Source organism: Mytilus californianus, unplaced genomic scaffold (assembly GCF_021869535.1).
Source record: "Mytilus californianus isolate M0D057914Y unplaced genomic scaffold, xbMytCali1.0.p SCAF_15, whole genome shotgun sequence".
Taxonomy (NCBI): domain Eukaryota; kingdom Metazoa; phylum Mollusca; class Bivalvia; order Mytilida; family Mytilidae; genus Mytilus; species Mytilus californianus.
Window position 1 is genome coordinate 19,536,652 of NW_026262637.1, and position 20,523 is coordinate 19,557,174.

At 32.7% G+C, this 20,523-nt stretch overlaps 1 protein-coding gene across 1 annotated transcript; it reads right to left on the reverse strand.

Annotated features, from left to right (window-relative positions):
- Positions 1–1,778: 1,778 nt before the first annotated feature.
- Positions 1,779–17,100, reverse strand: LOC127725591 (nucleolar and coiled-body phosphoprotein 1-like). Its single transcript, XM_052232674.1, has 7 exons — positions 16,961–17,100; positions 14,467–14,522; positions 11,761–11,850; positions 8,521–11,167; positions 6,959–6,994; positions 4,614–4,697; positions 1,779–3,747 (listed from the first exon to the last, which is right to left on the reverse strand). Exons 1-7 carry the CDS (start codon positions 17,069–17,071, stop codon positions 3,589–3,591), a joined length of 3,183 nt encoding a protein of 1,060 aa, XP_052088634.1. The 5' UTR covers positions 17,072–17,100; the 3' UTR covers positions 1,779–3,588.
- Positions 17,101–20,523: the final 3,423 nt, after the last annotated feature.

The following is a 20,523-nucleotide window of genomic DNA, read 5'->3' on the forward strand; positions in this document are numbered from 1 at the left end:
TTTAATTTTGGACCCTTTGGACCTTAAAGTAGACCAATTTGAAAACTGGACCCAAAATTAAAAATCTAAATACACGGTTAGATTCGGCATAACAAATAAATAAATGTGGTCAAAGATTTTACAAATCTAATGCGCCATACTGTGCAATTAAAGATTACTTCTTGAAATTTTTCAATGGAGTTTGCAACCATAATTACCCATTTAAATTTACCATAGTGCTAACTTAATCTATTTTATAATAGAATTTAAAATATAGTGTCAAATCTTTCATATGGATTTTTTTGTAAAAAAAAAAGATGCAACCTTTGCAGATATTTTTACTGGTCTTCCTTTATAAATATGCATTTCTTTAAACATAATTTAAAAGCAGAGTAAGGGAAGTAACCAAAACGTTGTATTTGGATTACCTCCCTTACACTGTTTTAAATTATCTTAATTGTTCATTGACCATTACTTTATACATAATTTAAAGGCAGTGTAAGGGAGATAATTTCAATGATGTATTTGATTTATCTCCCTTACACTGCTTTAAATTATGTTTTGTACTAAAGTATTTGTCCATTAACCAGGACAACCTTGTTTTTCCCCCTTTTTTGCCCCTAATTCCTAAACGGTTTGAGCCATAACTCCCCAAAGCAAATCCTAACCATCCCTTTGTGGTATGGAAACTTGTAGTATAATTTCAGAGAGATCCATACACCATTCCACAGTTATTGTCTGAAAACTAGAAAATGCTTATTTTTGGCCCCTTTTTGGCCCTTAATTCCTTAACTGTTGGTACCATAACCCCCAATATCAATCCCCACCTTCCTTTTGTGGTATTGAACCTTATGGTAAAATTTCAAAGAGATCCATTCACTTAAACTAAAGTTAGAGTGCGGAAACCAATGTGTCTTCGGACGACGACGACGACGCCGGACGACGCCGGACGACGACAACGACGCCGGACGACGACAACGACGCCAACGTCATACCAATATACGACCACAAAAATTTTTTGCGGTCGTATAAAAACGGCAAAATTTCCTTAAAATTACCAATTCAGGGGCAGCAACCCAACAACGGGTTGTCGGATTCATCTGAAAATTTCAGGGCAGATAGATCTTGACCTGATAAACAATTTTACCCCATGTCAGATTTGCTCTAAATGCTTTGGTTTCAGAGATATAAGCCAAAATCTACATTTTACCCCTATGTTCTATTTTTAGCCATGGCGGCCATCTTGGTTGGTTGGCCGGGTCACCGAATACATTTTTTAAACTAGATACCCCAATAATGATTGTGGCCAAGTTTGGTTTAATTTCGCATAGTAGTTTCAGAGAAGAAGATTTTTGTAAAAGTTAACGACGACGGACGCCAAGTGATGAGAAAAGCTCACTTGGCCATTTGGGCCAGGTGAGCTAAAAAGCATGGTTCATATTCAAATATAAAAATTATCCTTGTTTTGATAAGCATGTAATATTTGCCACAGAACATTTAACACCAAACTATCATTCTTATCATTATCATCACCAATGTAATTCCAGGGATTCTCTATGTAGAATATATTTGTAAATGTACCAGAACACAAAGCAGGGCTATCCAAACCAAAGCATCAAAGTTATTGATCAGAATTTGTAAATGTTTGTACCAGAATTCCTAATATGAAGCATAGCTACACATACCAAATCCCAACCATCAAAAATATAAAAACAAAGAGGAAGATACCCAAACCTAGGGCCATTTACCAAAGGAGTTTAAAAGATATTTCTCAGTTATTCTAAAAAAAAAAAGACTACTTCATTGTGTACCTGTTTATTATGATTTTTTGATATAACAAAGTACAAGTATGCATTCAGTTCTAAAATAAAACTCTGCCATTGTTTAACATTATAGGATCAAAATGTATAATATTACAATCCGATAGAATTCTGTGCATGCAAAACTATTGTTTTGTAATCAGTTTTACTGTTGTTACACCAGACAACATATTTGTGAAGAAATACTTTTTGAAAAATATGATAATTTAATAGCCTACATCTAGATGTGAACAAAATAAATTCTATCAGAAGTATCAAAGAAAAATATGTTTCACTGTCCCTGAACAAAATACTACCAGAAGTATCAAAGAATACATTCATTTTCACTGTCCAATTAGTTTTTACTATAGGGAATTCAGTGAAGTGTAATATTTGTTGCAAATACAATGGAAGATCTAAAACACTTGTTCTTACCATGTAAAAAAGAATGGAAATTATTATCCCATGAATAGTAATATAATAAACCCCTAGCATCTTAACAGGCTTGGAGTTAATACTTAAAGGGGCATAATATAATTACTTTTTGACGACTTAAGTTGAAACTTGTGTACTTTTTCTGGAAACTTGTCCCATTTAGTATTGTATATCATATTCATTATCAATGAAATCTAAATGAGGTTTACATATTATTTCAACAATAATGACAACAAAAATATTACCATGTCTTTTGGGAATGAAATGAACAAAAGTATTTAAGGTAAAATGAACATTTTCTAATCAGAAATGTAACAATTAAATACTTTTTTTTAAATTGTATGATGTCCATAGACAATAAAGACATAAAATGATAAAATAGCATAACAACAAAACCTCCATAATATATATGAGCGATTATATGTTTGGGCTTTTTTCTACATACTTCAATCATCAATCAATTTGCTGTTTCAGAATCTAATGGATTATGGGTAATTTCATTATTTGTACCCCATAATGAAAATAATATCACATCATTGTTTTAGTATTGTATATCATATTCATTATCAATGATAATGTTAGCCTATCACAAAGTTTTCCTGTATGCTTTTGAAAATATTACCCAGAATGCATTAGATTCTGAAACGACGGATATCTCTGAATAAACCAAATAATGTTAAGTGAAATAGAGCAATACATAAAGTGAAAACAATTTTAACGAAGTTACTGTAATGGATTAAGGTGATTAAGTTCTAAAAATGTTTTGAACAGGACTAGAAAATATTTCATTAAATACAAATTATTGACCACTTTAGTTTAAGAGAAATGACTTCATTGCTATTGCACTGAAAATAGTGAATTCTTTTCACAACAAACATTCATTTCTATTGGAAAAAAGCACCAAGGAAATAAAAAATATACACAATTCAACAGATAAATTACTCCAATGTTTTTATTCAGATAAGTATAAACATAAAGGTAAATGTTAACTGTACACCAAGATTATTGACATTTGCAAACCAGAAGTTCCTATTCAATTATTAAATATTCCATGATGTCCCAATATCAAAAACTTGTCTTCAAAACAATTCTATTTGTGGTAATTCTATTTGTGGAAAAAGTTTCAAGTTACAATTCTTAGGTACCATCACATGATATGATAAACTTTATCCTACGAGTTTCAATTCATTTAGTTTCTGGAGTGTTACTATGAAAGTACTTGTAGAAATCCATGAAACTTGTAACCTATAAATAATACTGTTCTTAAACAGGGACATGATTAAGTGAAAAATTCAGCATTTAAAAAAGACAAACACCTTATATATCTTATACAATTCTTCTCATGACATTGATATTCATATTAAATAAATAAATGTTATTCATCATCAAACTTAATAGAATGAACACTTGTATCTATAGCTCCTCCTCTGTAACTTCCTCGTTTTTTCTTTGTCTTTTCATGTCTGAATGATTTACCTTTTGTAAACTTGAGGTCTTTGTTAGCCTTCTCTCCCCAGGATCCATAAGCACCAGACTAAAAGAAAAACAAAATAACAAAATAATTCTGAGTAGAGGCTAAAAACAGTCTGTATCAAATAACACATCATTCATGCCAAAATCAAGAATGTCTGGTCAAAATAAATACAGCATACAAAGTTCCCAAGTTCAGCAGCAATTAGTCCTCTTCAATAAGTTTTTTTAAAGTTTGAACGCTAACCAATCAGACTAAAGTACTGGCAACTAGGTTATCTTTAATCTGACTGGTTTAAATTGCTATAAAAGTTCCAAAAAAGTTAAAAAAAGTTAAACTGCCACCATGAACATTATATGCCATATGATCAGTACTAAATAAGTAATTTTTATGGTGAGTTTGTGGACCATCTTTCTTATAAGGGTATCAAAGATTTATTCTTGCAGTTCAAGAGAAGCAGGAATTTGAAAACTTATCACTTAGTTCTAAAAAATGCCTCTGGAATCTGGTCAGAACAAAGAATAACAAATTAAGATAATTTTATAAGGAACCTTCTGTACATTATTCAAAATAAATGGAGAATGTGTCCATGGGACACAGATGATGCCCCTGCTTGCATATAACGTTATAAAGGGGCATAACTCGAGAACGGTAAAAGTGACAACACCCAAATTCCAATTTGATATATATTTTGTGGTAATATGCATTGTGTACAAGTTTTATAACATTTGGTTGAGGCAAGGGTAACACTTAATGCTCTCTCTAGTGACGGCTGTGGCATAAAAATGTGGTCCAGAATGGCCAGGTTGTATAAGAAAAAAGAAATATATAATGTGGATGGATTCACTGGTGGTACTAATCTATGTGGTCTATATGTGAACTGTCCTAACAGACTTCCCAGACTTACAATAATACTGCCAATTATTTACCTTGGCTTCAAAAGAATTGTCCTTGAGTCGATCATCCACGTCTATAGATTCTGTTTGTACTCTTCTAAATGGAGTCTTTTTGTTCTGTTAAAAAAATCATTACCACAAATGAAATTGGTTTGGAATTTTATGGACAATTTATAAAACTCTTGTGTATTTAGTTTTGTTCTTCAAACAGAAATTTTTCTACAGTTTCTGTGTGAATTCTTAACAAAATATGATCCATGTCAGCATGCGATGGTTCTGTATTATAGACAATAGCTTTCATGTATACAAAGTAATAGGAATCAAGTTATGTGCTTTATTAGTCTTTAAATTTTAAATTATATTATACTTCTTATAATCAAAGTGCTTGTAAGCACTGAAGGGTACAGATTGGTTTCATTTAGCAATTTTGTGAATTTAAAGAAAACATTTTATCCTGCAATCAGCCAACTATTGTACAAATAACAGGTAAACAAAAACATTTTTTGTTTGTTTGTACAAGTCTCCTGGTACTCCGCTTCCATGTTGAGCAAACGATAATGTGAATATTTCTTTTTGAATGATATAGTGTATATGAAATGCATTTACCTTGACAAATCATAAATTTGAGTTGGAGTTATCTTCCTTTGTTCATGATTGTACATTCTACATTTGTAGTTGAATCTATTTTTATGCAGATTCATATGGCATGCATTACTTACACATCATATTATAGCTTGAATACCTAAGTATAACATATCAGTAACAAATTGCATGACATTGACTGGATTGCATCTAAAGAATGATTACTTCAAATCACTATTTTGTTGGAACTATAAAGGTAGTGATAAACCTTCCAAGATATAGATATCAAGTCAGTACCATAAGAGTTGATCTTTACCCCAAAACCAAGCATTTGTTTTCTCAGAAAGTTCTACAATTTACTGCCAGTAATATTTTGTAGTTTGTATATATCATGACTGGTTGCAGGTCTACAACCTTTTTTCAAAAGCAGAGCAATTATTTGTGTAATATTATAAGTTCTTCATGTGGTAGGTAATCTTAAGTTTGACATATATCTTAGGTGCTTTTCTGAAGTTTTGTTTTTCGCCTATATATTGGCAAAGACTTAGTTTGATTTAATTATGTTTAATCCCTTTTGCATATTTAGGCAGATTAAATATGTTTAAACTATATTGATTTTTTAAATATTTTTCATACTGTCTTTTATTGTGACACTGGCAGAAAACATGATGGCTACATTTTTGTCGAGCCTTCGACTTTTGTCGAAAAAGCGAGACATAGCGATCCTACATTCCGTCGGTGTCGTCGTCGTCGTTGTCGTCGGCGGCGTCCACAAATATTCACTCTGTGGTTTAAGTTTTTGAAATTTTAATAACTTTCTTAAACTATCCTGGATTTCTACCAAACTTGGACAGAAGCTTGTTTATGATCATAAGATTATATTCAAAAGTAAATTTTGTAAAAAAAAAAATCCATTTTTTCCATATTTTACTTATAAATGGACTTAGTTTTTCTGCCAGTTAACATTACATTCACTCTGTGGTTAAAGTTTTTGAAATTTTAATAACTTTCTTAAACTATCCTGGATTTGTACCACACTTGGAAAGAAGCTTGTTTATGATCATAAGATAGTATCCAGAAGTAAATTTTGTAAAAAAAAAATCCATTTTTTCCGTATTTTACTTATAAATGGACTTAGTTTTTCTGCCAGTTAACATTACATTCACTCTGTGGTTAAAGTTTTTGAAATTTTAATAACTTTCTTAAACTATCCTGGATTTGTACCACACTTGGAAAGAAGCTTGTTTATGATCATAAGATAGTATCCAGAAGTAAATTTTGTAAAAAAAAATCCATTTTTTCCGGATTTTACTTATAAATGGACTTAGTTTTTCTGCCAGTTAGCATTACATTCACTCTGTAGTTAAATTTTTTAAAATTTTAACAACTTTCTTAAACTATCCTGGATTTGTACCACACTTGGACAGAAGCTTGTTCATGATCAAAAGCTAGTATCTAGAAGGAAATTTTGATAAAATTTTGTTCCATTTTTTCCGTATTTTACTTATAAATGGACTTAGTTTTTCTTCCAGTCAACATTACATACAGTCTGCAGTTTAAGTTTTTAAAACATTTATTAGATTCATAAATTATCCTGGATTTTTACCAAACTTGGACAGAAGCTACTTACAATCAAAAGCTAGTATAGAGAGGAATATTTTTATTAATTTTTTTCCTCATTTTTGTTGAGCCTGCGATTAACAGCAAAAGTAGGCGAGACACTGGGTTCCGCGGAACCCTTACGAATTTTTTAATATTGATCACACAAAAAAAAAGAAGATAGTTTAAAGTATTACCTCTTCCTTGGACTTTTTCTTCGGAGTTTTTTCATCCTTGATAAAAAAACAAAAAATCATTTTAATATAAAGAAACCTTGACCATTCTGTCAACCACATGCTCATTGATATGCACTATTTTTTTTGCAAGCATTATTTTTTTGTCAGGTTTACATTTTTTACATAGCAGCGTCAAAAATAAAACTTAACCTTTAATAAATGCATGTCTGATCACCAATATATATGCATAATTTTGAAGTACAATTTTTTGTTTCACTTGAATACACTTGGTTGTTTTGGGTAGTTATGGTAAATTTTTGAAAAGAAGCTTTTTTAATGACATATTTTTGTATAGTAACTTGTTTGATGACATATTTCTGTATAGCAACTTGTTTGATGACATATTTCTGTATAGTAACTTGTTTGATGACATATTTCTGTATAGTAACTTGTTTCACAACACATTTCTGTATAGTAACTTGTTTCACAACACATTTCTGTATAGTAACTTGTTTCACAACACATTTCTGTATAGTAACTTGTTTCACAACACATTTCTGTATAGTTACTTGTTTCACAACACATTTTTGTATAGTAACTTGTTTCATGACACATTTCAGTATCATAACTTGTTTTATGACATACATGTATGTCTGTAGAGTAACTTGTTTCATACATGTATGTCTGTATAGTAACTTGTTTCATGACATATTTCTGTATAGTAACTTGTTTCATGACATATTTCTGTATAGTTACTTGTTTCAAGACATATTTCTGTATAGTTATTTGTTTCATGACATATTTCTGTATAGTAACTTGCTTCATGACATATTTTTGTATAGTAACTTATTTCATGACACATTAATCTTCATGTATTATATGATTTTGGTAGTTTTTTCCTCAAAATCAAGTACACATAAAGAGCTATCACTCAGTTCAAAAGGTAACATTCCGCTTTATATTTGACCCAGATAATTTACAGCTTAACATAAGGTAGAGATGCTTTTCTTTTGTCATAGATAATCTGCTGACGCCTAGTTGCCTTTCAGCTTTTAAGGGTTGTTGGGTTACTTTCTCACTTACATAAATTCTGCATCTTTTTTTCACATTGAAAAAAGTCTACTATTTTTATAACTTCTCAAAATAAATTCATTAAAAAAAATCATTTTGGTGAATTTACATGAAAATCTATACAGAAACTGATTTGTGTGTTTAACCTTTTATTTCATTCTCTTTTTTAACCATGTTGCTAAAAATAATTCAAATGCCTTCTTTTAAAGTATTTGTTTTACTGCTATCTTGTCTCGATTAACATAATATCAGTGTTGTTATTATTAAATATTATTTGCATTATAGAAAAACAAAGGATATGGGGTATAGCATGTCTCTAGGTTTTAGTATTTCACATGTATCAAGTCCTGATGGAGAAATTATAAACAACAAAATAAAATTCAAACTACTAAATTCAAGAGTGAACATTGAAGGCTAAAATGGACAATGACGATATGGAAAATTTTGTAAGTAAATATATTTTTTACAAATCATCTCAAATGAATGGTATACAATATAATCAATATAATTACCTTTCCATTCATCATTGCCACACCAGAGTCCTCTCCAGAACTGCTACTACCCTTCCCATTAACCATACCATTAACAGCTGGTGTAGATGTTAATGGCTTCTTTCCTGAATCTGAATCAGAACTATCAGACGAACTGTCTGAATCCACTTTTTTAATAGGTGTCTGTTTAGGTGTTTTAACTGTGGAATTATTCAGTGATTTTACACCTGATTTAATTACTTTTTTCTCTTCCTCTGAATCTGAACTGTCTGAGTCAGAAGAACTACTGTCTTTTTTTGACTTATTGTTTACACTTGTATTCACTTTTTTATTATTTACAGCAGTGTTTTTACTTTTCTTATTTGAGTCTGATTCACTTGAACTGTCTGAATCACTTGAACTATCCTTTTTAGTAGTCTTAGAACTATTTAATTTATTGTTAGGTGTTAATGCTTTTTTTGTTTGCTTTTTATTTTTTTCTTCATCGGAACTGTCAGAATCTGATTCACTGCTAGAGCTCTCCTTTTTGGTCTTGGGTGTCACTGATTTAGCAACTGGCGTATTGCTTTTTGATCCCTGCTTACTTGTTGTTTTAGCTTTTTTATCGTCATCAGAGCTATCAGAATCACTGCTACTTGAATCTGCTTTTTTCTTCGGAGTAGCAGCCTTTGCTTTAGGTGTAGTCGCCTTTGCAGGTGTTTTAGGTTTCTCATCTTCTGAACTATCAGAAGAGTCACTGCTACTGGATTCAGCTTTTTTCTTTGTTGGTGTTTTCTTTGCCGGAGTAGCAGCATTTGCTTTAGGTGTAGCTGCCTTTGCAGCTGTGTTAGGTTTCTCATCTTCTGAACTATCAGAAGAATCACTGCTACTAGATTCAGTTTTTTTCTTCGTTGGTGTCTTTTTTGCTGGAGTGGCATTATTTGTTTTAGGTGTAGTCGCCTTTGCAGCTGTTTTAGGTTTCTCATCTTCTGAACTATCAGAAGAATCACTGCTACTAGATTTAGTTTTTTTCTTCGTTGGTGTCTTCTTTGCTGGAGTGGCATTTTTTGTTTTAGGTGTAGTCGCCTTTGCAGCTGTTTTAGGTTTCTCATCTTCTGAACTATCAGAAGAATCACTGCTGCTAGATTCAGCCTTTTTCTTCATAGGTGTCTTCTTTGCTGGAGCAGCAGCCTTTGCTTTAGGTGTAACTGCCTTTGTAGCTGTTTTAGGTTTCTCATCTTCTGAACTATCAGAAGAATCACTGCTACTAGATTCAGCTTTTTTCTTTGTTGGTGTATTTTTTGCTGGAGTAGCAGCCTTTGCTTTAGGTGTAGCTGCCTTTGCAGCTGTTTTAGGTTCCTCATCTTCTGAACTATCAGAAGAATCACTGCTACTAGATACAGCTTTTTTCTTCGATGGTGTCTTTTTTGCTGGAGTGGCATTATTTGTTTTAGGTGTAGTCGCCTTTACAGCTGTTTTAGGTTTCTCATCTTCTGAACTATCAGAAGAATCACTGCTACTAGAATCGGCTTTTTTCTTTGTTGGTGTCTTCTTTGCCGGAGTAGCAGCTTTCACAGAGGACTTAGGTTTCTCATCTTCAGAACTATCAGAAGAATCACTGCTACTAGATTCAGCTTTTTTCTTTGTTGGGGTCTTTTTTGCTGGAGTAGCAGCCTTTGCTTTAGGTGTAGCTGCCTTTGCAGCTGTTTTAGGTTTCTCATCTTCAGAACTATCAGAAGAATCACTGCTACTAGATTCAGCTTTTTTCTTTGTTGGTGTCTTTGCCGGAGTAGCATTATTTGCTTTCGGTGTAGCTGCCTTTGCAGCTGTTTTAGGTTTCTCGTCTTCTGAACTATCAGAAGAATCACTGCTACTTGATTCAGCTTTTTTCATTGTTGGTGTCTTCTTTGCTGGTGTGGCAGCCTTTGCTTTAGGTGTAGCTGCCTTTGCAGCTGTTTTAGGTTTCTCGTCTTCTGAACTATCAGAAGAATCACTGCTACTGGATTCAGCTTTTTTCTTGGCTGGGGTAGTTTGTTTAGTGACAGTCTTTTTTACTGTTTTTTTCTTCTCATCCTCAGAACTGTCAGAGTCATCACTACTACTGGACTCCTTTTTCTGTTTAGATGGAGTAACAGCCTTTTTCACAGCTGTTTTTGTTTTTTTAGCTGCCTTAGTCTCATCTTCAGAGCTATCAGACTCACTGCTACTAGAACTGTCTGGTTTCTTGGCTGGAGTTGAAGTTTTGGAGGCTAATTTTGCAGGTGTAATTGGTTTCTTTGCCTTCTTTTTATCCTCTTCATCTGATGAACTATCGCTAGAACTACTCTCTGCTTTTTTATTTTTTGCTGCAGGACTTTTTCCTTTTGGTGTAAGAGCTCCTGGTGGTGGCACATTGTTATATGATGGCTGCTTTTTCTTGGCAGGAACTTTTTTTGATGATTCATTATCAGAGCTTTCAGAATCTGCATCAGAATCAGATGTACCACTGCTGTCATTGTTTGCCTTCTTCTTGGGTGTTACAACAGGCTTGTTTCCAGTTTTTGACGTTACAGCTACTTTTTTAACTGCTGGTTTTTTAGCAGAGTCATCATCAGACGAGTCAGAGGAGCTAGAGCTTGATGACTGTCTTCCTCTCTTCTTCGTTGGTGTTTTATCTTTCTGTTTCTGAGCCTTCTCATCTTCTGAGTCACTGAAAATAAATATGGTATACGTTTAATTAGTTATTTTTAAAATTTTGTTGGAAGAGCTGGATATATGGAATAATTATAGAAAATGGCATTTTTGTTTTTGATACAGACATTATCAGAAAGAATATCTAGTGAGCCTGCTTGGGGCATATATCATTTAAATTTCTGCAAGCATCAATGAATTATTTGATGTTTGCAAATAACCACTTTAAAATGGTAATGCTATAAAAACAGTTTGAATACATTAAAAAAGAAATGTTTTTGTATTAATTTTGGATGACCGTTATGACACCATGATCACCAACACAAATTGTCGTGCTTAATTGGAATTAAAATTTTATTGACAATTTTTATGTGCCTTTCAAGCTCTGATATAAAATGTATCTATCTTACATATTCTGATTCCTTAAATATCTAGAAATCTCTGTCATTTATTTCTATTTTTTTTAATAGAAGACATGACCTTTTTAAATACTTCTTGCTTGAATACAAACCTACCAATTCTAACTCAGTCAATTGTCAAACATGTAATAACACATAAATTTCTAGGCAAATTATGGCAATATTTTACTGTAAATACATTGTATATAAGTACCTGCTATCCGAGGAGTCTGACGATGATTCAGTCTTTGCCTTTTTGTTACCAGAAGTGGGCGTGTCTCCATTTTTCCTTTTTCCATTAGAACTGCAATAAATATATACATTTAAATGACAACTGTACATTCCAGTTGGTTCAGATTTTTCTTACTACTGTACAAGAGTAGGGGCATTAAGGCCTGTTTTTGGAGCTAAGAAAATGAGTTTTATGCTAACTACTTTAAATTTGTAGAAAATGTAGGAAAATTCATAAGCATCATGGAATAGCCGAGTGGCTATCTTTATTGATTTATATTAAAAGAAACATTTTTGGGGTTGTGTACTAATTTTGGGTGTTTTGTTGATAAAGACTGTTAAGTCTGCTGACAATTTATGTCAATTGATTTGGCCAAATTTCAGTCTATTAATCACTGATGTAACTTTAACGTTTGACCAAGTGAACCAAAAAACAAAAGGGGTCTTTTTCACTGAAGGCTTATAAAATCAGCAATATTAAATGTATTTATAAAATTAAAATTAATTGGTGTCAATTCTTTTTAATTAGGCCAATTAAAATCAATTGATTGATTTTCATCTCTGCCCGCCCCCCTGAAATTGTCCCGCCTAGATTTTTTTTATTTTCAAAAATTTACTGATTTTTTCATTTCTGTTACTGGAAACCGTGCTTACAATTTCGTGTCATACAAAATTTCCTATGGAAAAATATCAGCACAGTTTTCGCATTTCTTCTAGTAGTTTAACCAGGATTATTAAGTCGATCTATAATTGTTAAGATACATTGAGAGTAGGAGAGATTTACAGGAAGGGCCTGAAATATTCATCTCATGAATAATTAGCAGTGACCTGTGTCAAAGAACACAAATCTCGGTACATGACAAATTTCAGTGATTAGAAAACTTTTGATTTTTTTATTTATACAATGACTTTGTGTAGGGAAATTTGGACCAATTTGGTTTCTGAGGAAATAAAAAAAAAAAAAAAAATAGTCCCACCCTCCCAAATTTTTCCCAAAAGTTGAATGAAAATCTACTAATTAATTTTAGTTGGCCTTACCAATGACCTAATCAAAGTGCTTGTGAACACTGAAGGGTAATGATTGCTTTCATTATGCAATTTTGTGAATTTTAAAAATAAAACATTAAATTACTTTGCTAGGCAAGTTAAAAATTTGAGTTGGAGTTATCTTCCTTTGTTCGTTATTGTACATTTGTAGTTGAACCTATTTTTATAACAGATTCATACACCATGCATTACTTGTGTAATTTTTCATAAAAAAATTCGTAAGGGTTCCGCGGAACCCAGTGTCTCGCCTACTTTTTGCTGTTAATCACAGGCTCAGCAAAAATGAGGAAAAAAATTAATAAAATTATTCCTCTCTATACTATCTTTTGATTGTAAGTAGCTTCTGTCCAAGTTTGGTAAAAATCCAGGATAGTTTATGAATCTAATAAATGTTTTAAAAACTTAAACTGCAGACTGTATGTAATGTTAACTGGAAGAAAAACTAAGTCCATTTATAAGTAAAATACGGAAAAAATGGAACAAAATTTCCTTCTAGATACTAGCTTTTAATCATAAACAAGCTTCTGTCTAAGTTTGGTACAAATCCCGGATAGTTTAAGAAAGTTGTTCAAATTTTAAAAACTTTAACCACAGAGTGAATGTAATGTTAACTGGCAGAAAAACTAAGTCCATTTATAAGTAAAATACGGAAAAAATGGATTTTTTTTTTTACAAAATTTACTTCTGGATACTAGCTTTTAATCATAAAGAAGCTTCTGTCCAAGTTTGGTACAAATCCAGGATAGTTTAAGAAAGTTGTTAAAATTTTAAAATCTTTAACCACAGAGTGAATGTAATGTTAACTGGCAGAAAAACTAAGTCCATTTATAAGTAAAATACGGAAAAAATGGAATTTTTTTTTACAAAATTTACTTCTGGATACTATCTTATGATCATAAACAAGCTTCTTTCCAAGTTTGGTAGAAATCCAGGATAGTTTAAGAAAGTTATTAAAATTTCAAAAACTTTAACCACATAGTGAATGTAATGTTTCCTGGCAGAAAAACTAAGTCCATTTATAAGTAAAATACGGAAAAAATGGAATTTTTTTTTTACAAAATTTACTTTTGAATATTATCTTATGATCATAAACAAGCTTCTGTCCAAGTTTGGTAGAAATCCAGGATAGTTTAAGAAAGTTATTAAAATTTCAAAAACTTTAACCACAGAGTGAATATTTGTGGACGCCGCCGACGACGACGACGGAATGTAGGATCGCTATGTCTCGCTTTTTCGACAAAAGTCGAAGGCTCGACAAAAATGTTTTCTTTACAAGTATGGTAATTCAAATACACATCATATTGTAACTTAAATATCAAAGTATAACATATCATCAATAAATTGCAGGACATTGACTGGATAGGATCTAAATAATGATCACTTCACTGCACTATTTTGTTTGAACTATCAAAGGTAGTAATCAACCTTGGAAGATATAGATATCAAGTCAGTACCATAAGGTTTTAATTGCATTTCATGCAATCTTTACCCACAAATGACTTTTTACACTACCAAAGAAAGTTAATAATGAAAATTTAATCTAGCAATGTCCTTGTATGTCTTCATTCATTTGGAGATCTGACAAAGAAAGTAAGGAAATGTACTTATAATGTGCATTATCTCCATGTATCTAGTAAATTACCTCTGCCATACTGTGTAAACATCTTCAAGCTTTGGTGACCCTTTCGGTGGTAGGTTCTGCAAAACAAAAAGTTTGTATAAATGACTAGATGTCTAGACATTTTTCATTTTTAATCAGCTTCATGCAAACACAGAATATGATCGCTTGCTGTATCAGCTGGTCATCCAAGGGTTGTTGGTTGCTGTCTGCCATAACTTTTATTCGTTCACAAAGTTTTTAGAATAAATCAGGTTGTTAAAGTTCTCTTATTAACTGTTTCACATTTGGAATGGTCAGGGCCTTTCATAGCAAAATCCAGATTAGTGGTGTTGCTTATTGTTGAAAGCTATATATTGTGACCTGTATTTTTTACAAAACATACTTTGGTCTCTGTGTGATAGTTGTCTCTTTTGCATCATACCACATTAAGTACTCCTAAAAATCATGCTTTACACAGAATATAGTTGACCTATTAATACTACTAGCAGTATCTGAGAAAATATCTGTTGAGAGAAACCTTTGTAAACTTGTAACTGGATTTAGAACTAAAGCCCGTTATAAAAGTTAAAACAGTAAAAAATAAATGGAGAATGTGTCCCCATGGACACAGATGATGCCCCAGCTTGCATACAACATTATAAAGGGACATAACTCAAGAACAATAAAAGTGACGCTACCCAAATTTGTACTTGATCTGAGTTTTGTGGTAATAAGTATTGTGTAACAGTTTCATAATGTTTGGTTGGGGCAAACTTGAGTTACAGAACGGAAACTAAAATTTTTGCAATTTTTCCATTTATAAAGGGGCATAACTCGATAATGATTAAAGTGACGCCACCAAAATTCAACTGGATCTGTGTTTTGTGGTAAAAAGCATTGTGTATAAGTTTCATAACATTTGGTTGTGGCAACTTAGGTTAGAGAACGGAAACTAAAAATTTTGCATTTATTTCCATTTATAAAGGGCATAACTCGAGAATGGTTAAAGTGACGCCACCAAAATTCAAACTTGATCTTTATTTTGTGGTAATAAGCATTGTGTATAAGTTTCATAACATTTGGTTGAGGCAAACTTAACTTAAAGAACGGAAACTAAAAATTTTGCAATTTTTTCATTTCTAAAGGGGCATAACTCTAGAACAGTTAGAGTGACGCCACCAAAATTCAAACTTGATCTGTATTTTGTGGTAATAAGCATTGTTAATAAGTTTCATAACATTTGGTTGAGGCAAACTCAAGTTAGAGAACGGAAACTAATTTTGGGACGTGCAGACGTATGTACGTACAGACGGACAAGGGTTAAACTTAATGCCCCCTCCACTACAGAAGGGGCATAAAAACAAAGGTGAAAAACTTTCATAGACTAGGGACAATCTAAAATAAAGATGTGTGGTGTATTGGACTATTGGTGACATCAATGCACTTGGCAGACATCAATATATCTATAATAATCTACAATGCTTCCAGAACCTACAAATTCAGATCATCATGAATTACGGGGACTTTGTCTCCAATAACTGTAATCAATAAAATGAAAAATCAATATAAAAATCAGCATATTAATGGACTCAAAATTGTTAACTTTTTTTTCTAATTTTTTCGGTTTCCGGCATTTGCGCAGAAACTTTTTTCTGTATTGTTCTCTCTTCCAGTCTCGTTTGTCAAAGGACTTTGCATATACAGGAAGTAGCATTATTTTGTTTCCTGCAAATTTTTGTTTTTCATTTCCTAAAGAATACTGCTAGTAAAACAATTAAAATAAATGTGTTCTCGTGGGGAAATCACTTGATCAATCAGTCAGATTTCAGTATCTGATAATAATAACAAGCCGACTTGGTATCGTCTTCGTTTAAAGATATTAATGATTACAATCTTATTTAAATATAATATAATTCTTTCATATGAAAAAAAAACATTTCCTGATCATAGCGTTTCTTTGTTTACATTGAAAATGACATCACAACTAAAATCTCTAACAAAAGGACCAACATTGGAAACGTTTCTGTATGTCCGTTTCTTTTTCAACAGATTCTAAAGTTAAAATTTGCTGGATTTCAAAATAATTAAAACTAACTTCATTCTCACACAGACACAGGTAAGTTACACCTGTCTAAAATTATAACAAGTAGGAAACATCAGAGTTACGAAACGACCTAGGTACAAATCGTCTAGGTATGAAACGACCAAGTTCCGAAACGAGCTGTACCTGTTATGTTGGGACACATTTTCTAGACATATATGTTATCTAACCTCCACCCTCCCCCTTTTTGTATTTCTTATCAAATAAAGTAGTTTTTGTCAGGTCAGATTTAAGCCAAAATTAAATTCTTCGATCGATTTTTTCTGACTGCTTGCCTTATAGAATACATAGAAACACAATGAATTGGAAATAGATACCTCCTCCTCTTTGAGATCGACGAACTCTCATGTAACAACACAACCACGTGTTTTCTTTTTTCTCTTTAAGTTTGAGACATATCTCTCACTATGGGGAACTTTTACACTTCGAACTTACTACTTTGAATGTTTCCTTTAATTGTTTTGCTCCATCAAAACATAAATCTTTCAGATATTGGTATACAAAGGGTAAAACTTCTTTTTTCTGAGGATCACCAGCTGTAGCCATTTCGAGACCACGCAAATCAAAGGACCGGATGTTAGTGAAATAAATAGAAAATCGTGTCGGTGATAAATCCGGCGTTTGGAAAAATTACTTATTCTTATCAAGAATTTATAGAAAACATGACACAGTTCGCTTAAAATTGTCTTTATTGGTGCGCCGAGTCTCATTAACTAACGTTTATGTCATTTTAGGGTCATTTTTTTTTGTTAACCTTTTTACTAAAATGCGTGAAATAGATGAGATAACATAATAAAATTTTGTTTTTTTCATTGTTTTAGATTATTTTGGGGTGTTCGGTGTTTTGCAAGTCTTATTTCAGATTTTTTTTCAGACTATATGAAATAATTTTTTTATATAAATTATTTGTGCACAAATGATATGCATGGCTATTAAATCCTTGAGAATAGAGAGCGGTTACAAAACTCTTAGCATATTTCAGACTGAGAAACCGGTAAATGCGTTTGATAAGTAATCTGCCGAATTCAGATAAGATAAACTTTATTTTATTTCCAATAGAGGACCCATTATGGGCATAATCATTACAATGATTTTTATATTGCACAATTACAATATAATAGATAATACAAAAGAAAACCAGTTTAAACATGACATATAATACCGATATAAGTTAATCATAATATAGTTCAATTTTTATAGCCATATAATCCATAATGTTTAGTGTTTGTTGACTATGCACCAGAAGCTGCATCACATCCATTATGAAATAAGCTTTTATGAGTTAAGTCCTCCTCGAAAAAAAATACTAATAAATTGCTTCGCCGTGCGAAGCTGGATACGACCGCAGAGGTCCAACCCTGAACATGCAGTTGGGGCAAAAATGGACACAATATTCGCGCTTGATACAGGTCTGAATTTGGATTGTAATTAAATATTTGACATATAATAGGTTTCTGACCCAGAATAACTGTAGTCAAAGAACTTAGAATTGGTTATATGATTTGAATTTATATTCAATATTTTGCTTTTGCTTTTGTGCTAATTGACCCCCCCCCCCCCCCTTTTTGTTTTGCAAAAAAAAAAAATATTTAAAGAAATTTTCTTTTTAATTTTCTGAAATCTGAAATGAGAAAAAAAAATTGTCCCCCCCTCACAATTTCTTTTTTATCCCCCCCCCCCAATTTTTTTTTCAACACCCCCCCTTTTTCCCTCCGAAAAAAAATTCTTCCCCTCAAGATATGGTCATAATCTCAATTCAAATTTCCAATGGAGTTTGCAACCATAATTAACCATTTAAATACATCATAAAAGTCTTAAAATAGAAAAGAGGGACGAAAGATACCAGAGGGACAGTCAAACTCATAGATCGAAAACAAACTGACAACGCCATGACCAAAAAATAAAAAGACAAACAGACAAATAATAGTACAGATGACACAACATAGAAAACTAAAGACTTAGCAACACGAACCCCACCAAAAACTGGGGGTGATCTCAGGTGCGCCGGAAGGGTAAGCAGATGCTGCTGAAAATGACATACATAATCATGGCTAAAATTAATATTCCTTAATCAACATTTTTAAATAGTAACTTCTAAAAATAAATTGACAGCTAATCACCTCAAGACAATACAACATTTCTTTATACATAATTTAAAAGCAGTGTAAGGGAGGTAATACAAACATAACATTGTACTTTTAAGTAATTGTCCATTAACCAGGAAACCCTTGTTTTTCCCCCTTTTTGACCCTAATTCCTAAACTGTTTGAGCCATAACCCCCCAAAGCCAATCCTAACCATCCCTTTGTGGTATGGAAACTTGTGGTATAATTTCAGAGAGATCCGTACACCGTTCCACAAGTTATTGTCTCGAAACTAGAAAAATGCTTATTTGGGCCCCTTTTTGCCCCCTTATTCCTAAACTGTTAGGACTATAACCCCCAAAATCAATCACAACCATCCTTTTGTGGTTATAAACCTTGTGTTTACATTTTTTTTATTTAGATTTCTATTCACATTGTCCGGAAACCAAATGTCTTCGGACGACGCTGACGACGACGACGACGAAGACGACGACGTGATACCAATATACGACCGCAAAATTTTTGCGGTCGTATAAAAACAGTTGACGCCGTACACACTGAGGTATGTATTGAAACTGATTTCAAACCGTAGTGATGTTGTGCTAAAGAAGGAAGAGGACGAGGCAGGTGGACAACGTTGGTGTGCAGAAAGTATAGAGGATAAAAGTAGTATAGAATTGACAGTTCTGCCACACTTTCACTTTCGATCATTTTTTCTACAAAACTGAAAATGAAAGTAGGTCATCCATCTATTTTTTAGAATAAGTAAGAATCCGGTTCCCACCAGTTTAACCCCTAACCCCCTAAACCCTAGTAACAGTTCTGTCACACTATGCAGAAATATAGGTGTTTTTTCAAATACGTGATAGGTGAGAAAATCAAGAAAGATCAAGAGTCCATGATTCAGGTACATGAACCAATTAGATCCTTAAAAAGTGCATTAACTACCTGGAAAATAACATCGGATGTTGAAATGGACATCCAGACCTTTCTTGAGGTAACACGAGGGAAAAGGATGGACATCATTCGAAATCGTGGATTGAAAGGGGATAAAATTAATGTGGTGTTACACTGTACTTTTGTCAAAATCAACCCCACAGATAAAGAGGTTGATGAAAATGAAGGACACTTTAATTCGGGACATCGAATTATAACAGAAGCCACCGACCTCTTTGAAACTTTGGAAAAGATGGATCAAAAGATCGGAGAAAAGATTGCCGAGTGGACCTACCTCTGAGAAGAGTGGGTGGACATTAAAGGAAATCGTGAAATTGCAACTTAACATTAACAAACACTCACCGTTATCCGGTTCGCAGTATGTAGCTTTACCAAAATGGACTAAAGAATTAATGTTCAAAACAAAGATGATAAGTATTTTAAGCCGTGCATCATAAAGAGGTAGACCAAAAGAAAACACAAAGATGGACTCCGTACTGTTAATGGAAAGATGAACTAAACCTAAAAGGATTGGAATTCCCGTTGAAACTTGATGATATTAGAAAATTTGAGAAAATGAACACTACTTTAGCATTTAATGTATATGGAATTGATGATGATACTGAATATATATGTACTACATTATTCAAAATTTGCTGAAAAAAGAAATGAAATGATCAACTTGTTGATGATAGAAGGTGACAGACGAAGACACTATACTGCTGGATCAAGAATATGTCCCGACTGATTTCGAGTCAGATCTCGGAACACGACGGTGAGATTTATTTATGCTACAGGTGCTTAAACCACTTTCACAGCAAGAATGTACTTAAGATTCATAAAGAGTATTGCGTTAACCACAAAGCAGTTAAGACCGAGATGCCCGGTAAAGGAGCCTACTAAAGCTTTGAGAACTACGTCATATCGATGACAGGTCCTTTTGTGGTTTATGCAGACTTTGAGTGCTTTACTGTTAAA

What these genes read in the sequence shown, in the direction of transcription:
- LOC127725591 (XM_052232674.1), bottom strand. Translation starts at nt 17,071, where the DNA reads ATGGCTACAGCTGGTGATCCTCAGAAAAAAGAAGTTTTACCCTTTGTA. An exon ending in TGGCAATGATGAATGGAAAG is followed by an intron (nt 6,995 to 8,520) that starts GTAATTATATTG and finishes TTTTTTATCAAG; the next exon opens with GATGAAAAAACTCCGAAGAA. An exon ending in ACAATTCTTTTGAAGCCAAG is followed by an intron (nt 3,748 to 4,613) that starts GTAAATAATTGG and finishes TTTTTCTTTTAG; the next exon opens with TCTGGTGCTTATGGATCCTG.